Here is a 16,539-nt window from a genome sequence, read left to right as displayed (position 1 = left end):
AGCTTATTGGAGATGAGAGTCTCACAGACTTTCCTACCCAGGCTGCCTTCAAACTGCCATCCTTAGATCTCAGCCTCCTGAGTACTTGGGATTACAGGCATGAGCCACCAGCACTTGGCCTAGGACTTTTAAAAAATATAATTACATTGTTACTATTAAGGTATGGATTTATTTTCTTATACGTCTGTAATTATAGTGCAAAAAAGTTTACTATTCTTTTTTCCACATATCAGTTCTTTATTGTTTTGTTGTGTAATATCCATCAAAGTTGGACATAATTTGCCTTTTCTTTTCTCTTTGTGGTAAGGATCAAACTTAGGCCTCTTGCTTACTAGTCAAAGCACTCTATCACTGAGCTTTATTCCCAGCCTGCTCAGAACATTTGCCTGTTCTATTTTCCCCTCCCTCTGAGATACTGGAGTTTAAATTTGAGGGCCTACTTGCTAGGCAGGCATACTCTCAGCCCTATTTTACTACGCGTTTTCTATTGTAAGTAAGATCAAATTTGCTGTGCACCACTCTTCTTTGAAATTAGTTAGAAAGGGAATTAGTTTAATAAAATTTTGTGGCTCTTCATACTGTTGTGCTTTTCAAAGCAATTGTAACTAGCTTATTGGTGTCAAATACTCTTAAATCTCTCCCTTTCCTTAGCTTTTGGGAGGACATTGAGTGGTCAATAAAAGTGTTTATAGCAATGAGAATTATGAGGGTTTTTTGAACCAAACTTCAGTCAGGCATTTTGCTGGCTAATTGGAGATGGGACTCTCCAGGCAGGAGCCACTGGTGCCTGGCTTTTTTAGCTTTTTTTTTTTTTATTTTTTTTTTTTTGGCCAGTCCTGGGCCTTGGACTCAGGACCTGAGCACTGTCCCTGGCTTCCTTTTTGCTCAAGGCTAGCACTCTGCCACTTGAGCCACAGCGCCACTTCTGGCCGTTTTCTGTATATGTGGTGCTGGGGAATCGAACCCAGGGCCTCATGTATACGAGGCAAGCTCTCTTGCCACTAGGCCATATCCCCAGCCCCACTTTTTTAGCTTTTTAGAACAGGAAGAAACTAGGAATGGTGGCTCCTTCCTGTAATCCTAGCTACTCAGGAGGCTGAGATCTGAGGGTCTTTATTCAGAGCCAGCCTGGTCAGGAATGTCTGTGACACTGTCATCTCCAGTTAACCACACAAAAAGCTGGACGCGGAGCTGTGGCTCTAGTGCTAGAACAGTAGCCTTGAACACAAAATCTCAGGGACGGCATGCAAGTTCTGAGTCCAAGCCCCAGGACTGGCACTAAAACAAAAAAGAATGGGAAGAATTAGGATTACTAGAAGAAGAAAAATAAATCCGACTGTCAGGAGTTGGGAACTGCATATATGTGTAACTTGGTACTCTTCCTTCTGCCTATAAGTGATCCAGTTTTGAGGACAGTGAAAATGGTTTCTCTTTAGAGAGCCTGCCTAGTAAGTCAGTCTTTCTAGAAAAGTAGAACTGGAAATTATTTCAAAATTGTTTCAGAGCAGCCCATATTTTAAAAAGGAAATTCATCAACAATATTTATGTTTTTCTTCCTATGAGCTACTTTGTTGAAGTAAGTTTCATAGGAGTATTATAATTGGTCATTAGGCTTTGTTGTTCTAGCTCCAGATGAGATGGAGAGAGGTCTTCTATACACAACCATTTGTATAGAACTCTGTTTGAGATGGACCAAAGGATTACTGCGTATTTAGATTGTGCCAGGCATAAGTGAGGCACTTAATTTTTAAAACGGGATGAAGTTGATAATGTGGCTGAGTTGTACACATCAGGCCCTCTGAAACCCAGGGTTAGTACCCAAGTTGCTTCATTTGCAGATGGTATATGCTCTCTTCCTACCTTAGAGAAGCGCTCAGAGGAAGTATTATGCTGCTGCAAATTAAATTGTCAAGTCTGACGGTACCTTTCCATGTCAGGATGCTGGTGTGGAATTTTCAGAAGTGGTTTACAGTTGCTCTTTGGAGAAAGACCCCTTCCCTTGGCCTTGAGCGTTTATTTAGTGTTTGGGGGTGGATTGCATTGACAGCTTTCCTTTAAATGTTTGTCTTGTGCAGGTGGCAGTTTTCAAGGAACGGGAGCAAAAAGAGATTGAAGCCATGCACTCCCTCAGGGCAGCCAACCTGGCCAAGATGACGGTGGTGGACCGTCCCGAGGAAGTCAAGTTCTGTATTTGCCGCAAGGCAGCCAGCGGGTTTATGCTGCAGTGTGAGCTCTGCAAGGACTGGTTCCACAACAGCTGTGTTCCCCTTCCTAAGTCAGGTTCCCAGAAGAAAGGGTCCAGTTGGCAGGCTAAAGAAGTCAAATTCCTGTGCCCTCTCTGCATGAGGTCTCGAAGGCCCAGGCTAGAGACCATTTTGTCACTCCTGGTATCCCTTCAAAAGCTGCCTGTACGGTTGCCTGAGGGAGAGGCCCTGCAGTGTTTGACGGAACGTGCTATGAGCTGGCAAGATAGAGCACGGCAGGCCCTGGCCACAGATGAACTGTCCTCTGCTCTGGCCAAACTATCTGTTCTGAGCCAGCGCATGGTGGAGCAGGCTGCTCGAGAAAAGACCGAGAAGATCATCAGTGCAGAACTCCAAAAAGCAGCCGCCAATCCAGACTTACAGGCAAGATTAGGGTTTACATTCTCTTTCTGTTTCCTGTGTGTGTATCAGTAATAAGTGGACTAGTACTGCTAAAGTAGCTTGCCAGCAGTTTCATGAGCCCCGCCCATCTTCCTGCTCCATAGACCTGTAGAATTTTCTGAGTACCTGGCAAAGTCATTGTGAGCTACTCCTTGCAGGTCCTATTAACCTAGACCACAGCAGCTTAATTAATTCATCTAGTTTTTGCTGACCGTTGAAGACATCTTAGGTCCTTCACCAGTTGGCTACAGTCTCTTGATCTTACATACCCATGTTCACTTAGTAGATCTCGGCTCATCCTGGAATTCTTTGTTTAGGGACACTTGTCTAGTTTTCAACAGTCAGCATTTAACCGGGTGGTGAGCAGTGTGTCATCTTCTCCTCGGCAAACAGTGGACTACGACGACGAAGAGACAGATTCCGACGAAGACATTCGAGAGACTTACGGCTATGACATAAAGGTAATTATGGGGGCTGGGGATATGGCCTAGTGGCAAGAGTGCTTGCCTTGTATACATGAAGCCCTGGGTTCAATTCCCCAGCACCACATATACAAAAAATGGCCAGAAGTGGTGCTGTGGCTCAAGTGGCAGAGTGCTAGCCTTGTGCAAAAAGAAGCCAGGGACAGTGCTCAGGCCCTGAGTCCAAGGCCCAGGACTGGAAGAAAAAAAAAAAAAAGGTAATTATGGACAGGCTGGTGGGTATGGACCTTATTTGCTGAGTTCTTGCCAGTGAATCCTTGTTCCTCTAGTAATATCCATTATGTGTTTTCTTTTGTTTCTGTGCTGGTCCTAGGGCTTGAACTCAGGACCTGAGTGCTGTCGCTTGGCTTTTTTTGCTCTACCACTTGAGCCCCCCAGTTCTACTTCTGGCTTTTTAAATTGCAGATAAGAGTCTCACTCTTGGACTTTCCTGCCTGGGCTAGCTTCAAAGCATGCTCCTCAGATGTCAGGCTCCTGAGTAGCTTGAATTACAGCTGTGAGCAACCAGTGCCTAGCTGTGTTTTTAACCCTGGCAGAAGCAGCAGATTCATACTTCCAGTCCCCCTCCCCTGAAAGCAACCACATGTGGTAATGGAAAGAGTGCAGCTACCTGGTGGATGGTTCTCCACAGGTGTATTTATTCCAGCCCATAGGGCCCTCCTTTGCAGTTCTCATTCCCCCCAAGGGCGCCCTGGGCTATGCTGCCTCTTGTGATGTCATGGGTCTTGGGTGCCTTTCACTCTTCATTACCCAGTTGACTGGCTTCCAGTATTCTCTGTTGAAACAGCAGTGTGGTTTCAATCTGGTTGCTCTCTATTTTTAAGGCTATGCAGGTGAGCTTAAAGTATCCACAGTTTTTATTGATCAAGTTGTTTATGTGTTGTAGAGTGAATGATGGACTATTTAGTAATAACTATTGTGTTTATTGTCTCTATATGCTGTCTTCAGCTTTATTCTCTTGGTTTGAAATTACAGTCATTATATTTTTAAATCTCAAATAGACTTTATTTTATACTATAGCTAATTCCAGTATTAGTTTATTAGAAGCTTTAAATCTGAAAATCTTCTCTTTTTTTTGCCAGTCCTGGGGCTTGAACTCAGGGCCTGGGCACTGTCCCTGAGCTGCTTTTTGCTCAAGATTAGCACTCCCAGTTAACCCACAGCGCCACTTCAGTCTTTCTCTGTGTATGTGGTACTGAGGAATCGAACCCAGGGGTTCATGCATGCTAGGCGAGTGCTCAACCACTAAGCCACCTTCCCAGTCCCAAACCTTCCTTTTCAGTCCTTGCTGTGGTGTCAGATCCATAGTTCTAATGCTGAAGCCTTCTCTGTCCTTCAGGATACAGCCAGTGTGAAATCCTCCAGTAGTCTGGAGCCCAATCTTTTTTGTGATGAAGAGATTCCCATCAAGTCTGAGGAAGTGGTGACACACATGTGGACGGCACCTTCGTTCTGTGCAGAGCACGCGTATTCTTCTGCTTCCAAGAGCTGTTCGCAAGGTATTACACGTTCAAAGGGGAGAAGAAAAGCTATAAACCCTCCCCGCACCCCCTTGCCCCACACCCCGGTCCTGAGATTTTTTAACTTGGAGACTTAGGCTTGCTTGCTCAGCTTGCTTGCTTGGCTGGCACTCTGTCTCTTGAGCCACTCCTCCAGATGGACCCTTTTCCGCTTACTTTTGTTTTGTTTTGTTTTTTGCCAGTCCTGGGGCTTGAACTCAGGGCCTGAGCACTGTCCCTGGCTTCTTTTTGCTCAAGGCTAGCACTACTCCTACCACTTCAACCACAGTGCCACTTCTGGCTTTTTCTGCTTATTTTTGGACATGGAGTCTCTCGGATTTCTCGGCCTAGGCTACCTTCAAACTCAGTCTTCTAGATCTCAGCCTCCTGAGAGGCTAACATTGCAGGCCCAAGTCACCAACTTTTAGCTATGAATCTCCCTTGAATTGAACCCAGTGCTGACTATGAAATGCTAATAAAATTTGAAAAGGTTTCTTTGGTTAGAAAAGCCTTTTTTTTTCTTTTCTTCCCTGTCCTGGGGCTTGAATTCATTTCCTTAGCTTAAGGCCAGCACTCTGCCATTTGAGCCACATCTCTACATGTGGCTTTTTAAGCTGGTTAATGGGAGATAAAAGTCTTAGGAACTTTCTTGTCCCAGTTGGCTTTAAACTGCAGTCCTCAGATCTCAGCCTCCAAAGTAGCTAGGATTATAGGCATGAACCACCAGTGCCTAGCTATGTTTTTTATTATTAGATGATACCCCCCAAACTTAGCCTTTACAGATTCTGCACGAAACAATTTTGGTAGCCCCTATAGCTGCATCTCCTGTTCTGTAAACTCTGGGGGTCTGCTTTCACCCTCCTCTGGATCATTGCAACTTGTGGACTCATTGCTTCTTAAGAATTTTCTTGCTTGAGTCTGAGTGTCTGAGGTTGCTAGAAAGTTCTTTCTCTTCTTGGCAAGTAATTTCTCTGTAATGCTTGCTTTTCTTTTCCCCCGTGAAAAGTCAGCCTTACTTACTCTGGAAGATGAAGGCTGTTTTTTCTCTGTAGTGAAAGGTAGGATTTTGTGGAGCCATTTACTCTCACAGGGCAATTTCCTGTTTATTATTTGTAGGTTAAGGAATTTAGCAATAAGAAAATCAGCTTTAAACTCCTAACTCAGTTTAGAAAATTGTAGCTGTTTTTGTCGTGTGTTTTTTGCTTCTTCATTTCAGCCTCCTGGTTTGAGGGGCGGGGTGTGCGCCTGTCCCTCTGCCTGCTCCGCAGCTGGTGGGGGGAGGAGGCACTCTGGAGCCCAGGAGCTGGAGGCTGTCCCGGGATGTAGCACAGCCTCATCTCAGATGCTCCGGCACGGTTGGGGCGGGACAGTGGAAGCATTGCCTCTGCCCTCAGTCCTCACTGTTGTGTTTTGCTTTACGGTACTGTTTTTGGGAAGGTTCTAGCACCCCAAGGAAGCAACCTCGGAAGAGCCCCTTAGTTCCCCGGAGTTTGGAACCTCCCGTGTTGGAGCTGTCCCCAGGGGCGAAAGCCCAGTTGGAAGAGCTCATGATGGCCGGAGACCTCCTGGAAGTGTCTCTCGATGAGACGCAACACATATGGCGGATTTTGCAGGCCACACACCCGCCCTCAGAAGATCGATTCCTGCACATCATGGAGGTATGGGTGCCGTGCGCGTTTCAGGGAGTGGGTTTAGAGCTGTTTAATGCCCATGCTGTCAAAGGGATGGCTAAGTGGAAAGCAGTCTGGTTATCTTGGCTATTTCTTCTACGTAGCTAGAGTGATTCTGCTTTATGATGTTTTTCTCTTGAGACTTTATTCTCCTCCCCTCCTCCATACTTAGCACTATAGATTGATAATCTTTTAGGACTTTTTTTTTTTTGGTCAGTCCTGGGGCACTCGGGGCCTGGGTGCTGTCCCTGAGCTGCTTTTGCTCAAGGCTAGCACTCTACCACTTGACCCACAGCACCACTTCTAGCCTTTTCTGTGTATGTGGTGCTGAGGAATCGAGCCCAGGGCTTCTTCATGCATGCTAGGCAAGCACTCTACCACTCGGCCACATTCCCAGCCCAAGCACTCTTTTTTAAATAACACTTTGCACATGCCTGGTATTAAAACAGTTTCTTTATTTCTGAAGGATGACAGCATGGAAGAGAAACCCTTAAAAATGAAAGGAAAGGACTCCTCAGAGAAGAAACGGAAACGAAAGCTGGAAAAGGCAGAACAGCTTTTTGGAGAAGGAAAACCGAAGTCTAAGGAGACAAAGAAAATGGACAAACCTAAAAAGAAGAAATTAAAATTAAATGCAGAGAAATCAAAGGAGCTGAATAAACTGGCCAAGAAGCTAGCGAAAGAAGAAGAGAGAAAGAAAAAGAAAGAAAAGGCTGCCGCAGCCAAAGTGGAACTTGTGAAGGAGAGTACTGAGAAGAAGAGAGAGAAGAAAGTGCTGGACATTCCTTCCAAGTACGACTGGTCAGGGGCGGAGGAGTCTGACGACGAGAACGCGGTGTGTGCTTCCCAGAGCTGCCAGAGGCCCTGTAAGGACAAGGTGAGTTCTGGCGGGGGCGGGGTCAGGGGGGAGAAGAGGAGGGAGAGGAGCGGCCGAGGCCATGCGCCTCATTGCACTGGCAGTACCAGAAATGCCTGGTCAGACCTCAGCCCAGCCACACACACTCGCTGCATGTGTCCACCTCCGAGCAGCGTCACACCCAGAGGCCTGACCTCGCCCACACTTCAGGCGGGCCTGCCGGGCCTGCCCTCCTGAATAGAACACGACTTTCCTTTTTTCCCCAATCAATATCTTAGAGTCATAAAGGCATGCCTTAAAATTTTTTCAACTCTTGAGTTTTAAGTAACTTGATGTTAGCCATTCCTCAGGTAATGGAACTGGTGTGACCTTCTGAGACAAACAGAAGTGATCACAAAAATCTCAGTTCTTTGAATGATCCAAGGCATCTAACATGCAAAACATCGCTAAGGAGCTGGGGGGGGGGGGGGAGGAGGCGGGGCGATGCCTGCAATCCCAGTACCTGGGAGGCTGAGGCGGGAGAGAACCTTGCCTTTGAGACCAGCCTGAGCTACAGAATGAGACCCTGTCTCAACTAAACAAACAAGTCTAGATAAAACTTGGAGTTTTAATGTTGTTTTGTTCATTATATTACTTTTATTTAGAATTTTAGTAACTTCTCAGTTTGAAAATGAGAATCGATAAAATTACACCACTGTCCTTGAAGTTTGTGCTCAAACTTAACCTTCTGGGTCAGACGTATTTCATGCTTGCAGGGGTGGGGAGTTCACTCTGTCCCACTTACAGATGAAGTGACCAAGTGGCTGAGCCTACTTGTGGCACAGCCAACAGTAGATCCCAGTTCCCTGGCTCCTGGAAGGTTCCGGGTTAATACCCAGCCTCTCAGTAATTCAGGTACTGGGTTGGAGGTGTGGCTCAGGCGGTAGAGAGCCAGCCAATGAGCCAAAACATTAGGTACTTTGTTGAGTCCCAATCTTGAACAAAAACATAAGTAATTCAGATGTAAGATGCCACACCCCCAGCTAGTGGCCCTGCCTTCCCCGTGTCAGGTTTCTTGGGGGGGGAGGGGCTTGCTATTCACTTTTGGAAACCATCCTATAGTAGAATTGCACTCTTAGTCTTTCTGTAAATTGTAATATGAGTTATTGGTTTTATATCCTGGTCACACTGTCTGCACTTCTGCATCTTCATATAATAAGCATTTTTATATTCCTATGCAGGCATTTTAATAGATGGATGATATGTATGCATTATTTTGGGGTTCATTTTTCTCCCTGTTGATAGTGGAGAGGCTTCAGGCTGGCGCGGGTAGCCTGCTGCTGTGTTCACGCAGCACCATGTTGCCAGGCCCTTCCTTCCTCCAGCTCCTCAGGTGCTCACTGCTTCCAGTCCAGCCGCAGGAGCCAAGCTTTCCTTCTCGAGCTTGCTTACTCTTCCTGTTTGTATCTGTCACCACCTTCTCTCTTCTTTCTCCTCATCACTCCATCAGGTGGCATGTTGTCCCTGCCCTTTGCTAGCACAGGGACACAGCAGGCTCTGCCTGCCTTACAGTAGGCTGTAGAGTGAAACATGGGCTCTCCGGGGGCCCATCTTGCACCCTTGATGCGAGGAAACCACAGTGATTCCCAACACAGGGGTCCAGTGGACGTGTAGAGCAAGGGGCAGAGGTGGTTGCTGCCGAAAATGCCCTGGCTCCTCGGCGTTTATTCTTTTTTTTTTTTTTTGGCCAGTCCTGGGCCTTGGACTCAGGGCCTGAGCACTGTCCCTGGCTTCTTCCCGCTCAAGGCTAGCACTCTGCCACTTGAGCCACAGCGCCACTTCTGGCCGTTTTCTGTATATGTGGTGCTGGGGAATTGAACCTAGGGCCTCGTGTATCCGAGGCAGGCACTCTTGCCACTAGGCCATATTCCCAGCCCTCGGTGTTTATTCTTGACACTGGTTTTGCTACGTTACAGGTAATTTTCTTTTTAGTTTTAGCGTTCTGAGCCAAGATATCTCTTTGTAGTTTGAGCCTGGGTGTGTCTTTGTAGACCAGGCTGTCCTAGAACTCACTGTGAAACTCAAGTTGCCATCAAATTCACCATTCTCCTTCACCAATTTCCCAGGTGCTGGGCTTGCAGGCATGCACCACCAAGCCTGGCTCTGGTATATTCCTTTTCCTCCTAGGTTGTGTATGTATGTAAATATGCACATGTATATTGTAGATATTTATACATACCTACATATACATATATTTTCCCCTCTCCCCAAGTTATTTTTTCAGGTAGAGCTTTTGCCTGGGGCCAGACACATTTACTACAAGCGTGAGCTACCACCACATCTGAATTCAAAGACTTGTAAAAAGCTCTTTCTTCAGTTACTAAATGCAAGTAGATACTGATAGCTAAAGCGAAAAGGAACTACTTTCAAGAAATTAGTTTTAAGCGGGTCACTTGTGGCTCACACCTGTAATCCTAGCTAATTTAGGAGGCTGAGATCTGAGGTCACTGAAGCCAGCCAGAACAGGAAAGTCCTATGAGATTATCTCAAACCAATCACCAAAAAGCCAAAAGTGGAGCTGTGGCTCAAACTAGTAGAGTGCTAGCCTTGAGCAAAAAAAATCTCAGAGACAACACTCAGGCCCTGAGTTCAAGCCCCAGGACTGGCACCAAAAAAAAAAAAAAAATAGTTTTGAAGTTTAGACACTTTTTGTTTCTCAAGTCTGCCTTACACATTCAGTTCTAATTGGTACTAAGAGTGAAGCCAGGGGCTGGGGATATGGCCTAGTGGCAAGAGAGCTTGCCTCGTATACATGAGGCCCTGGGTTCAATTCCCCAGCACCACATATACAGAAAACGGCCAGAAGTGGCGCTGTGGCTCAAGTGGCAGAGTGCTAGCCTTGAGCAAAAGGAAGCCAGGGACAGTGCTCAGGCCCTGAGTCCAAGGCTCAGGACTGGCAAAAAAAAAAAAAAAAAGAGTGAAGCCAGTTTGAAAGAGCAAATTATTTAGGCTGACACATAGGTCGCTTTTTTTTGTTTTGTTGGTATCCTCATTTTACTTAGGGAAATACTCTTTTCTCTCAGTTTCATACTTTTTTTTCCTTAGCCACTAGTACTCCCATAGGAGTTTGGCATAAAAATTAAGAAATTTAAACTTAGGAACTTGGATTTTTACATTTACTGTTTACTAGACCCTCTGATTTTAAATGATTTTTGTGGTGCTATCGCCTCAACCAAACGATTTGCCAGTTAGTCGGTGGCTTCATTTATCACAGGTTGTCAAGGCTGGATTAAGTAAATGTATAACACGCACATGGTGTTGAGATGGGGTAACCAGTGATCCCAGTGTACTTGGGGCTTTTCCAGTTGTCATTCTGAAATTCCCACACATTGGGAAATCTGTCATTCCTGTGCAGACTAGGAAAGCCGGTCTCTTAATGTTTAGAGCACAAAAATTATGTATGTACGTACATACTTATGTGCCATATCTCAGGAGGTGAACAGTTTCCACCTTTAGATCTGGCTTTTGCAAGGAACTTTTTACTTTCAGTAAAATGCAGAAAACGATACTGAGGATATTAGACTTTGTCACCAATGTGCTGCACATTTACTTAATCCAGCCTTTGTCACCGAGCTAAGTGACTGTTTTCTCATCATCCTTGGGACAGGAATATGTTTTAGGAATGAATGACATGTACTATGCGATGAGTTTCTGAGGTGGTACTATATAGCAAACACACATGTCCAACTGACATCATTTCCTCTGTTCACGCCTACCCTCTCTCCTCCCTCCTTACCACAGGGGGAAAGGAGAGAAGCTTCTTTCATCTTAACTGCCACAATCACTTTGCAAATATAAAAGGCAAAAGTTAACTTTGCTGCTAACTCTAGGTCCAAGGTTTAAAGTCGCCAGACCACAGTCCTCTCTGGGCCTCCGTCATCGTGGTGCTCTCCAAGGGGTCAGAAGTTGCCTGGCATCGGCCATTGGCACCTGTCAGTTTTCCAGCCTAATTGTCAACCTACAATGTTCATTGATCTGTGTCTTTGACTATTTGATTGGTTGATTTGTAAGATTTGACCTTTTACCTTTGCTAACTTTTTATAGGGAGTTGTATTTGTAACAGAAGAAGAGAAGAATAAAAAATAGTAGTTTTTAAAGTGGCCTATGTGACTGCTTTTCTAAAAAGGTATTTAATGCTCTTAGTACTTTGGCTTCTCTCTCTGAACTAAAGCTAATGCCAGGATTGCCTTCCCACGTTGTCCTCCTCTTCCTTTCTTCCTTGATGATTGCGTTGTCTTTAGAGCCTAGACATTGTTCATGCTAGTAAGCTACTCGGCTGCTCTATGAGGCGATTCTTTCTTGGCAAGTTGTACACGTTTCAGCCTGGCACGGAGCCCCAGGTATTCGTGAGCTGATGGAGTGCCTAAGAGGCCCAATTCTGTGGACACGCTGTAGTAGAAGATATTGGGGGGTATTAACTTCTCAGCTTCTTTCTTTGAAAATAACCCCAAAGACGTCCTTGTCTGTCTGCGGACCTCACGGTTGTGTGCTGTCATTGAAGCCAAGACAGCCGTGTGGGTTTGCTTGGTTCTGGGCTCCCCACGGCGTGACCGGCACGTTCTCCACTCTTGTTCTTGTCTTCCTCAGGTGGACTGGGTGCAGTGTGACGGTGGCTGCGACCAGTGGTTCCATCAGGTGTGTGTGGGGGTGTCTCCAGAAATGGCCGAGAGTGAGGACTACATCTGTATGAACTGCGCGAAGAAGCCGGATCCAGACAGCCCAGGGCACGCGGCCCCGCCCTCCTTCCTCATGAGCTACAAACTACCCATGGAGGGCCTGAAAGAAGCCAGTTAGCAGATGCCGTTCGCCTGGGCACTTGGGGGGGGCGAACCACACTGAGACGCTGTCAAGGAGAGTGGTCTAGAGCCACTCAGAATGTCGCTTCCAAAGATGAGTGGCCTTCAGAGGAAGTCCTTCTAAGTGCTGCCTTCCTGTGTGCAAGCGTGCGTCTGTGGAGGACGCCGCCGGGGTGCAGCCACCAGTACCCAGCGCTCGTCTCCTTCAGAATGACTTTCTGAATTGAGGTCGACACTTGGGCGGGCTTCCTTCCGGTGGCCGAGGGCCCTGGCACGTGGATGTGCTAGCGGATGTGTAGGGGTGACCCGTAGCTGGCTGGCGTTGGGTAGGGGGCCGCAGGCCAGGGCAGTCTCGTCTCAGGCTGAAGCGGAGACGGAGCACCACGTGGCTCCCGCCGTGAGCTGGCACTTAACGCCCCACCTGTCTGAGTGGGAGCACCAGGCCGAAGCTACTCCTGTGAGAAGCCATGGCATAGTCGCCAGGCTGTAGACCTCAGCGTGTGCCTTCCCTTCGTGCAGAGAGGGGTGCCGGTGGGACTGAACCTCAAGACGGGGAGCCAGAGAAGGGCAGGAACATGGATCCAGGCTTCCGGAAAGACGACGACTGGTAGTGAGGTTGAGCCTCAGCGCTGCATGCTTCCCTGGAAACCTCCACCCGCAAGCGTCCAGACGCCACCAGGCTTCGGCATGGCCACGGGCAAGACCAGCACACAAGCAAGCTCTTTGCCCTGCGCCCCCACGCCTGCCGCCGCACGCAGCGTCCCAGCACGGCCCCGGCTGCCTCAGGAGGCGGGCCTGTAGTACCTCTGGGTGATGAAGTTGTTTTAGTAAATCCGTTTTTAAAAAGAAAAAACAAAGGACTTGTTTTTACTTTTTCTAAATGTCTCTGACTACTGACTTGTATAAATAGATTATTTTTCCTTTTTTGATATGCACATATGGATATATAAATATATATTTACTGTTACCAGCAGCACACGGCCGTTTGGTCTGGGAGCTTGCTTTCCTCTGTCTTGCTGTTTTGATAAACCCCGCGGCTCCCTCGTGGTACAGCCCCCGCCCATCCCCACCTGCCGTCTTCCGTTGGTTTTTTTGTTCAGATGGTTGCGTCTGCTCGGGTGGGACGTGGTGGCTCTGTTCGCTGGCGGGAAACGGTCTTCCTCCGGTCTCTGCTGGCTGGGTTCCGTCATCTGTGAATGTTTGAGACTATGGTGCTGCGTCCTCTGTGTCCTCCCTCAAGGTGTTAGGGGGGCTGTATGTAAACTCTTAACAGAAGGGGATTAACGTTTTTTTCTAAAGGACATAAAAATAGTGTTTTGTCTTTTCTGTCCCGTGTCCTTTTGTTTTGGTTTGACTTAAATTCGTGTTTTTATTTTTAAAGGAAGTGATGGGAGGGCGACCTAGAACAGAATAGTCTCTCCCGCCTGCCTGTTTCTTCTTAAGGCGTGTCATAACTAGAAGTGAAATAGGTACTGTCTAGTTGCAGTGTGAGTGGGTACAAGATTTAACTCAGAAGGTATGTTACAAAAACTAAAAGGCTCCTATAGAATCCAGTTTCTGTGGTTTGTACTCCCTATTTCATTTTTTGTTTTTGTCACTCACACTTCCCTTGATGGTAGCTAACAGCTTGAATACTCTGACCCAATATGAGGTCCAGAAGTTGTAACACGCGCATCTTGAGATTCTAAACTCAGTGTGTGATTTAGGATTTTAACAAACCAATTTCATAAAAGATGATTGTCACTTACTGCAGAATTTCATCTAGATGGTACAGAAAGAGCACACTATACATACATATATATATATATTTACTTTTTGGTCTTTGAAAAAGGATTCAAGTAATTGTCTTGAACTTCAAGACAGTTTAAAAAAATAGAGTGGGGCTGGGAATGTGGCCTGGTGGTAGAGTGCTTGCCTTGCATGCATGAAGCCCTGGGTTGGATTCCTCAGCACCACATAGACAGAAAAAGCCAGAAGTGGCGCTGTGGCTCAAGCGGTAGAGTGCTAGCCTTGAGCAAAAGAAGAGAATATGTGTAACTTAAAATTTCAAGAATGTAAAATATAAATGGTGGCTGCACAGAATTCCTTTTCAAATGTGGGTTTTCCTTTCACGCGTGTGGATTGCCGTGTGGGTATCCACTGCGGGAGTGGGCAGGGGCGGGGGGAGGAGGGGCTGTGCCTCTCCCTGTTGGGGAAAACAGTCTCCACCCATCCATGGCTCTGTCACTGTGATAAGGAGTATTTATTCTCCAGTTAGACCAAGGCTGAGAATACAAGAAGTTAGTGGCACACACACACACACACACACCTCTGCACATAAATATAAAAACGGCTGTGAAAGTAAGGTGTATGTATGGAAATAATGATCTCATACAAAAGCTTTGTTTCACTTAGAGTGTGTTTCGTGTGCGCTATTCTGCTCTGTAGTTGACACTTAGGGTGCAACTTGATTTCTTGTTTCCATTCCTTCCTGTCCCCCTCAGTCATCGTTCTTCACTAGTGTTTTAAATTGGACTTTTCACCTGCTTTCAACCTGCCTTCGTTGTACGTATCGTGGCGAAGGCAATGGAAAGATGGCAAAAAGTGGGTGACGAGACTGCTTACCATTTCCAGAAGCCCGTGAGTAGCATTAGTGGGTGGCTTTCCCCCCTCCCTCTGCTGTGCAGAAATTTCAACCAGCTATGCTTACAGGCGTCACACTTGGGCCTCGTAAAGACCAGTTGATGGTGTGCCTTACTCAGGATGAGAAAGGCAGACCGCCCGGTCCTAGACACTAAGGCAGACACTGGCAGACCATAAACTGGGCGTGGTTTTACCTGAGCTTTGCTATCCTTGATTTTTGTTTTAATCGGTGTCTTAAGAAGTTGATTCTTTTTTTTTTTTGCCTGTTCTGGGCCTGCCTGGGTACTGTCCCTAAACTTTTGTTCAAGACTCACACACTACCACCTGAACTAGAGCGCCACTTCCAGCTTTTTCTGTGTCTAATTGGCGATAAAGAGTCTCACAGACTTTTCTGTCCCAGCTGACTTTGAACCGTGATCCTCAGATCTCAGCCTCCTGAGGAGCTAGGATGACAGGCATGAGCCCCCAGCACTGGGCGTCTTCCCCCCTCCCCTCAGTCTGGATGCTTTTCAGTGCACAGATAGAAACTGCATGTCAGGATTTTAATTCTGTAGTACACTTGTAGATTAACCAGTACATAAAAAGGCGGATAGAAAGGAAAAAGTAAGGCCTCTAAAGTGCACGTTTGTTCGCTTTTTAAGAAAGAAAGTAACAAGTCTGAGTGGGATTTGTGAATTACAATTTGTGCACAATTTGTGCAATCCAGATCCCACACAACCACATTCAAGCTTCATTATCTTCACCTGTACTAGAAAGTTGCTTTGCCAGGAGGTCCTTCGGTATACTTTTTTTGGTGTCTATCAGTATGTGTGTATGTGTGTACTGGGGCTTGAACTGAAGTCTTAAGACACTGTGCCTTAGCTTTTTTGATCAAGGCTGGTGCTCTACCAGTTGGGCCACAACTCCACTTCCAACTTCTTTGGTGGCTGACAGGATAGAATCTCATGGACTTTCCTACCTAGGTTGACTTTGAATCTCCACCCTCAGATCTAGCCGCCTGAGTAGCTAGGATTAGGGGTGAGAGCCCCCCAGCGCCCATCTGAAATCATGTTAAAGCATACCATTACTGTGTCAACTGTGGACTGCCAGGTAGTGTTTGCAACATGGGTGGGTGTTCGAGGCGTCCCTTGTCTTCGATTATATAGTTCTATCTACAAGGTGTGTGTGTGTGTAAGATATAGCACTGTACCTAAGCTCCTTTTGCTCGGGTGCTGGTGGCTCACCCCTGTAATCCTAGCTACTTAGGAGGCTGAGAGCAGATGATCGTGGTTCAAAGCCAGCTCAGACAGGAATGTCTGTAAATGTTAACCTCCAGTTAACCAACAGAAACCGGGAAGTGGTGCCATGGCTCAAAGTGCTATCTTTGAGCCAAAAGAATTCGGGGACAGTGCCCAGGCCCCAGGTACAAGCCTACAAGCCCCACAACCAAAATAAAGTGTGTGTGTGTACGCACGTGTGCGTGATCAGGTTCCCCAGCTCCCCCCCCACCCCCCGTCACTTACATTTGGTGGTCAGCTTCAAACATCACCAAGCAAACGTGAAGTTTGGCGGGGAGCGGGTGTGCGGGAGCCACATTGAATGGGTGCCAGGCCAGGCTCTTGTTTATTCGCCCTCTTAACGGCAGCGTAGCTGAGCCGGGGTCACGTGATGAGCACTGTGATCAGCTGATCGCCGCGGGGAATACTGCTTCTGGAAAGTGAACTGGACGCCGGCTGGCTTCTTGAGATGTCCCTTTGCAGCAAGCTGGCAACAAGGAAGACAAACATCTTGCCTTTCCCGTGATGAGCAGTTCAGACCTCAGGTTACTTCAGAGAAGCAAATGACCCTTCCCACCCACCCCCACCCCCGTTGCCAAGGTTACCAGGGGGTGCCAGGATGAGAGACATGTCACTGCTGAAAGTATTATGCTTTTTTTTGTTTTAGTCCGTGA

General features: G+C 46.8%; 1 protein-coding gene and 1 long non-coding RNA gene across 2 annotated transcripts in view; one reads left to right on the top strand and one right to left on the bottom strand.

Moving 5' to 3' along the window:
- Positions 1-13,313, top strand: part of Kdm5a (lysine demethylase 5A) — a 47,203-nt gene extending 33,890 nt beyond the window's left edge. The window contains exons 23-28 of the mRNA XM_048335147.1: positions 2,076-2,627; positions 2,963-3,106; positions 4,467-4,626; positions 6,064-6,284; positions 6,763-7,173; positions 11,779-13,313. Of these exons, the coding sequence (XP_048191104.1) occupies positions 2,076-2,627; positions 2,963-3,106; positions 4,467-4,626; positions 6,064-6,284; positions 6,763-7,173; positions 11,779-11,985 (1,695 nt within the window). The 3' untranslated portion in view covers positions 11,986-13,313. The remainder of the gene's footprint in view (positions 1-2,075; positions 2,628-2,962; positions 3,107-4,466; positions 4,627-6,063; positions 6,285-6,762; positions 7,174-11,778) is intronic.
- Positions 285-1,084, bottom strand: LOC125342839. The gene is made up of 2 exons (XR_007209269.1): positions 1,025-1,084; positions 285-791 (listed from the first exon to the last, which is right to left on the bottom strand). It is a non-coding gene; the product is annotated as an uncharacterized LOC125342839 (long non-coding RNA).
- Positions 13,314-16,539: the final 3,226 nt, after the last annotated feature.

The sequence above is a fragment of the Perognathus longimembris genome, chromosome 27 (genome assembly GCF_023159225.1).
Source record: "Perognathus longimembris pacificus isolate PPM17 chromosome 27, ASM2315922v1, whole genome shotgun sequence".
Lineage (NCBI taxonomy): Eukaryota > Metazoa > Chordata > Mammalia > Rodentia > Heteromyidae > Perognathus > Perognathus longimembris.
This window is presented reverse-complemented; position numbering and strand designations above follow the sequence as displayed.